The 7218-nt window shown below is 38.5% G+C and overlaps 1 protein-coding gene across 1 annotated transcript in view; it reads left to right on the forward strand.

Moving 5' to 3' along the window:
- The window catches only part of tenm1 (teneurin transmembrane protein 1), a gene marked incomplete at its 5' end in the record, with an annotated part of 152539 nt that overhangs the window by 142100 nt on the left and 3221 nt on the right, over positions 1-7218 (forward strand). Inside the window, 2 exon segments of the mRNA XM_014022069.1 lie at positions 897-1603; positions 2259-2401. Coding sequence (XP_013877523.1) covers positions 897-1603; positions 2259-2401 — 850 coding nt within the window.

Consider the following 7218-nt stretch of genomic DNA (forward strand, 5'->3'; position numbering starts at 1 on the left):
TATATATATTACAGCAGACTGCTGCCAACTTGAAATCGGAGGCTAAAATACAACACAAAATGAACCACTGGCATGAGAATTTACATTTTTGGCCCTAATTAAAATTTGATACAGTGCTTTCAAGAATCACTAGTGTTGAAACACTGTGATGTTTCAGTGTACGGTTCTTTTCTTACACCCCTAGAAGTTTACAAACACTCATCATGGTTATGAGTTTTGTATTATTGTTTTTTAAAGCATTATTAATTTTTTAACCATTGCTTTTCCAGGGTGGAATAATTCTAAAATATATATCTTCGATGATTTTCAATCAGTCACAACATTAACACCGCCATGCTTGACAGTTCATAGTGTTCTAAGTTTGAAAACATCACTTTGACTCCTTAAAACTTCCAAATAGGTTAGCACAGGTGTCTGCACATCTTTAAAAAGATCTAAAAAGTCTTAAATTCATTAAAAGAATCTGTAAGTTTGTCTTAAATTGTGATGGTGTAAATTTATTTAAAGTTGGCTGGATGWCTTCTTTGTGTGTAAAGGCAAAACTGGAGGTTAGAACGCCATAAAGCTTCGTGCCATACATGTATTTAGTAGATGTCACCTTTTTTGGATGTTTCCAACCAAATAACAGCTAATTTAACCAGAGAGCACAGAAAATCTTTGTGTTCAACATGTTTCATTGAGTGACACATGTGCAATGCTTGGCTGTAATACAGCAGAATCCTCCAACCATCAGCTATGTTTATAGTTCTTTCGGTCTTGTTTCATTCGAGGTGGTATTAAAACGATCTTAARAAGTTTCCTGYAAAACCTGCAGATACCCTGGAGCAAGATAGCTAACACCACAAWCTTGTAAATACAGTCTTGACTGGTATTACGTGCAGCTTGTATCGTTCCAGGCTGACGTCGCTGCGCTACGACCAGAAAGATCGCATCACACACCTCGGGGACCTGCAGTACAGCGTGGATGACGACGGCTTCCTCCGCCAGCGAGCCAGTGAACTCTTCGAGTACAACTCCAACGGACTGCTGACCCGCGTCTTCAACCGCATGACGGAGCGCTCGGTCTGGTACCGCTACGACGGGCTGGGCCGGCGCGTGGCCACTAAGAACAGCCAGGGCGAGCAGCTGCAGTTCTTCTACGCCGATCTGTCACACCCCACCAGGGTCAGCCACCTGTACAACCACAGCAGCAATCTGATCACGTCTCTGTACTACGACCTTCAGGGCCATCTCATCGCCATGGAGCTGAGCAGCGGGGAGGAGTACTATGTCGCCTGTGACAGTGTGGGGAGCCCGAGGGCAGTGTTCTCCAGCAAGGGCCGATTAATCAAAGAGATCCTCTACACCCCCTATGGAGAGGTCTATCAAGACACAAATCCTGACTTCAAGCTGGTCATCGGCTTCCACGGAGGCCTGTACGACCCGTTCACGAGACTGGTCCACCTCGGTAGGCGGGACTACGACACGCTCGCCGGCCGATGGACTTCACCGAACTATGAGCTGTGGGGGGAGCTGAGCAAAGAGCCGCAGCCGTTCAACCTGTATGCCTTTAAGAACAACTGCCCGGTCGGGAACGTGGAGGAGGTGACACAGTTTACTACAGGTGAGCTTCACACTCGCTCGCGCTCACGTGCGCCGTCTTAACTAAACGCACAATTAGCTACTGGCTGACAGACAGAGAGAAAATTCACTCGATGACACCTACTCCCCACACCTGCACATGYAAGGGAAACATCTGCCATGAAGAGTGAGTGAATGGGGCACATGGCTAACCACAGGCGAGCGACGTGTCAGAAGAAGAAAATGTGACAGAAAGGGCTGGCAACAGAAAGGACAGCCGTGCCTCTGATCGTAGTGTTTCTTTAACACGGTCTGCAGTGTTTTTGTTCTCTCTTGTCTGTCAAGAACGCGCCGGTTCCCCAGCAGACGAGGTAAAACCTTAGGTGAGGGAAAGAGATGAAAGAGGAGAGCAGAGGATGAATGTGGAATGTTGGCGGAGGCATTTGTCCTTCCATTTAATGGCACATTCATTTAAACCGTCACGTTTTCCTGCACTGAGCTTTATTATTACAGGAGGAATTTGTAAGTGAGGGAGAAACCAAACAACCGTCTCTGCTCACAAACTGTGTGACTTCCTGTGCGAGGTGTTGCTTAGCTGACTTTATGACTTTTTTGTTTGCTTTACAGTACACACAATTCCTTCTAGCTTTTTCTCTGAATGCACTTTTTTCCTCGTACTTGTGTGTGTGTGTTTCCAGATATTGGTAGCTGGCTGCAGCTATTTGGCTTCCAGCTTCATAACGTTGTCCCTGGTTTTCCAAAGCCTGACGTGGGCAGAATGGAACAAACATATGAACTCATGAAAACCCAGACAAAGACACAGAACTGGGACTCCAGCAAGGTGAGAAATCATKCCCAACAGAAACGAGATGTTTTTAAATTCTAACGAAGGGCTCATTAGGTTTTTCTTATATCAGTATGAGTCAATATGTTTAAAGAAATAGATTTTGATTAGTGTGATTTTTCTTCACATTTTTTAGCAATTAGCCAAACGTATAAAACTTTAGCTTAACGCTGATCCATTTGACAAAGTTATAGCCATTTTTATTTTGGCTAACGTGGGTTAGCTGTGGCGGCCATCTTGAATCGTGTTGACTTTAATGTCAATTAGTTTCAGATGTCCATTGGGAGATAGTATTTCAAGATTTTTGCTTTTTTTATGTGCCTGGTGGTTCATGAATAGTTTTGCTAACACCCGAGCATTGTTGACACCGTACAGTTAATGTCAAAGTTGCTCGGACTACAGTCGTAGCCAAAATATAAAAAATAAAATATTGAGAATGACACCGATATTAATTATCACCAAGTTTACTGTCACAATGTTTTTAGATCTTTTTGGCAAACATTTTCATGATATACTTACCTGTGTATACATTATAGAGTATGTGCAAATTCCAATTATAAACACTCTGTCAACAAACTTTGTGAAAATTACATTTTGTGTCATTATGAATGATTCTCAGCTGATACATCACCAAATAGTAGTTAAATATCTATAAGACTGTGGCGAACTCCAGTGTTTGAGATATTTTTCTAACACTATAGAAAAATATGTTTGCCTTTYTACCTTCAGCAATAATTGCTACAAATTGTAATATTAGTCAGTTACTTGTTAGGCATGGAGTAGTGTAGGATTCTGATGGTGTGATACCACCGAGTAGAAATACCTACAAGATAATAAAATAAACAAATTTAAAATGTATCACGATTGATTTTTATTTGCTATTTTTACCACCGTTTGAATGACGTGTACTGTATCTTTATTATTGACTAGCTATAATATATAAATAATAATGTAGAAGTATTTATTTGGTTTATTTAATTTCAAAGCACAGTCACATACAGAGAGTAAGTGAACACAAGTGAACTCTGTTTAGGCTGTTTATATCAAGGTTCATATTAGAAATGAACCCAAGAATACAAACCAACAGAACTCAGATGAAAATGAAAATTATTTATTGCAATAATATTGTTTTAAACAAGAGGCTGGCGTGTCCGCAAAAGATACAAAACAATCTTGAGAAGACAGTCACACTGTAGAGCAGTGGTTCCCAAACTTTTTATCTTCTGACCCACAAAATATCCATGGCAAAAACTTGTGACCCCAAATATTACTGGTCTGAGTACACGAACTTTGTTAATAACCCTAAAAACACAGGCTTTTTGACAATCTAAATAGCTTGTACACAAATGTAAATACTTTTTATACTTACTTTTGTGTTTTTGTAATAATTAAAGGGACAATATTACATCAGCAATTATTTTATTACCTTTAAATTGATTTCTGGAGATTATCCAAGGTGCTTCATGACCCATAATTGGGTCCCAAGCCCAACTTTGGGAACCAAAGTGCAGTGGTTCCCAAACYTTTCAGCTTTTGACCCACAAAATAACAGTAGCAGAGACCTGTGCCCCCAACTATTTTTGGATGATAAACATTTGTATCAGGTTAACAAAACATGGGCAAAGTAACAATATTTTTATACTACATTTATCCATTTTAAATATACTAACCTCACTTCTTTGTAACAACTAAGGCAAAAATGTAATAAATTCAAAAATCTTTTCAGGACCCCACTTTGGGAAACACTGCTGTAGAGGAGTAAGACTTGAATGGATTGGAGCTTATGAGTAAAGTGGAGAYATCGGRCTTAATGGCAAMAAAGAACAGGTGGAAGTGGGTTGAGCAGAACCAGAGCGTGAAGGTTGTCAATGGAAAAAGCACTGAGAGTGGCTGAAAACACGGTGGCATAAGAAAGAAAAGGAACATGAAGAAAAAATACAGAAACTAAAAGTCATAGAAAGTAAACCTGAACAGACATGAACAAACACTGCACAAACTTAGTTGCCAACTTGTCACCTTAAAGTAATAGTATTTATTGTCCATATTATTATAACTTCTCTGTTAATTTCAGCTTGGTGAGCTGATGTCAGCTGGTTAATAAACCAGGATATTAGTCTCAGGAGCTCGCAGCAGGTTAAGTTCTGTTACCAGTACTCTCACCTTTTGTCGCAAATCTTTTTTTTAACACTGTCTTTTTTTAACAAGGGGTAACGGGAAAAGTTTAGGGGGGATTCCCCATTTTTGACCACTAAACACAGCTTTATGACGACATGTCGGCAGTAGGTGGAGGAGTAGGAGCACTATGGTTGGAGGAAAGCCCACGCTGTCTGTTGTACTGAACAAATATAAACCATAGAAAGAGCACGAAGAAAGGAATTAATTAATGATTGAATCTGGTCAGTGTCTGTTCCATCAAACAATGTATTATTGTATTATTGCACAGTGCTGTAGTGGTTAGCACCATCAGTTTTTAGTCAGTTTGTTTCCGTATTAGTTCAGACTCAAAACAATGTGATTTGATGTAATACAATAAGAAAAAAAGGATCCTATCCAAAGAGGCTTATTATTATCAGTCTAATAAAAACAATTAGACCTTGTGTTGATTCCAGCACATTTTCATAATTTCTTTCTGGCAACCAATGAAAAAAACAATGTGGTTTTGTAAAATATTAAATACCCTTCAGCAGATTATCTTTTTTTTTTTTTCAGATATAAAACTACCCTTTCTTTTTTTGCCTCTAACAAGGCAAGATCTGAGTTGAAAAAGAATAAATAAAAAAGCAATAATGTGGTGATTGGAATCAGTTCTGACTGTTTCTTGAGGCCTGCTCCTTGAGTGATTATGCCTGAAATCTGTTGTCGATATCAAAATCAAAACATCCAAAGAAGCAAAGTTCCAAATAATGAAAAGTCTGTTTCTTTACATTCTTGTTTTATTCTGCCTATTTTTTTTAGTTGGACGCAAACCTTGAAAAACTAACTCTTGTAGGACTTTTTCCTTTTGCTGATTCATAACCTGGAGTAAAAATGATTTTCTTTAGGGCTTACATTAACACAAATCTAAAATAGAAGAYAAGAATTAAAACATGAATAAGTTTTTCTTTCATTGCTAAAATCATTATTTTAGAGGATTTAGTTTCGCAACAATCACAGCTGTAGGTCTCCAGGGTTTTGTCTGTGAGCTTGGCGTGTCTACCCACTGGGATTTTTGCCCATCCCTCAAGACAAAACTGCTCCAGCTCCTTCAAGCTGGATGGTTCTCAGAAGTGCACCAAAATTTTTGAAACACACCRCAGACCTCAGGCAAATTGAAGTGTGCGCTTTGACTTGGCCGTACTGGGACATTTAAATGTGCCCTCCAAACCACTCGAGTGTTGCCTTAGAAAGCGTTCTTTGGGTCATTGTGATTCTGAAAGGTGAACTTCCATTTCAGTCTCGTGAAATAAAAAATGGAACCCCTTTTTCCTTTGCCTGTGTTTGGCACCATTTATCATCCCTTCAAATGTGACCAAGCTGCGCCAATGAAAAATATCCCTAAAGCATGAGGTTGCCACCACAAAGCTTCAACTCAGTCTGCAACACCAGRGTGCAAGAGACACCACAGAGGAAGCAGCACAATACAGACAGAAGAGAGCTCTGAATATGTCTGGGTCTAATCTTTAAAAGACAAAAAAGAATAATGGTGGRATTCTAAAAAAAACATTACATTTTAAATACTCTGATGGCATATTTAAATATATTGCAAATGAATGCATATGGCACGATACCAGTCCTGCTAAAAGGAACAGATGGTTAAAGCACATTAAACATTTTATTTTAAATATATTGCAAATGAATGCATATGGCACGATACCAGTCCTGCTAAAAGGAAMAGATGGTTAAAGCACATTAAACATTTTATATTAATCATAATATAAAACATGTCAGCAAGCATAATATAACACTTATATAACATGTAGCAATAAATATATCACGCAAAGACATAGACATAAAAAACTTCTAAATTAAAACTAAATACTTCATAAGAGATGCCCTAATTTGATTGCATCAATATCATTGTGTGAAGAAAATTTTACCTTTCTTCTCGCAATTTGTCTAAGACCCCATTCTCTGCATAGTTTCGTGGAGAGTATGCRCCAAGTTTTTTGTCATAGATACCGTCTCCACAGTAAAGCACGGTGGTGGCAGAATCATGCTTTGGGCATCGTCTTCTCATTAGYAGAGTCTCCACTTAGTCAGAACTGAAGCAATGATGTGTTGTGTTAAATTCAGAAAAGTTTGTTTTAGAAAAATCTATTCTGAAACAGCTGAGCTTAAAACTACATTTTTATATCTACATATTTTAGCATGGTGATGATTCAAACCCCACTTTAAAAGAAACACGCAACAGATGCAAAGAGAAGTGGTTTGATTGTAAATGACTCGGCCCAAACCCGGATCTTGATTTGACTGATAGTCGATCGATTTAAAGATTTTGCATGCAGAACATATTCAGCTTGAAACAACTGGAACATCTCTAACAAGGAAAGCACACGGGGTGAAGGCGTCAATCTAATCTRGACACACCGAACTTTAAAATGTAAAGCTGACAAAACTCACTTTTGGTTTAAACACTGTCTGCTTAATTTGTTTCATTTTTGTTACCAGTGCTTTTATTTTTAACCTTCAACATCTGAGATCATTGATGTTTATTTAAGTAATACAAAGTTGTGATTTGTTTTATTTTAGGACAAGAAAAGCTCACTTTATTTCCAGGCAGCCAGCTTAGAATTCAGAGTCCTCAAAATTACAACACTATCAAAAAAAAAAAAAAA

The sequence above is a fragment of the Austrofundulus limnaeus genome, unplaced genomic scaffold (genome assembly GCF_001266775.1).
Source record: "Austrofundulus limnaeus strain Quisiro unplaced genomic scaffold, Austrofundulus_limnaeus-1.0 Scaffold317, whole genome shotgun sequence".
Taxonomy (NCBI): domain Eukaryota; kingdom Metazoa; phylum Chordata; class Actinopteri; order Cyprinodontiformes; family Rivulidae; genus Austrofundulus; species Austrofundulus limnaeus.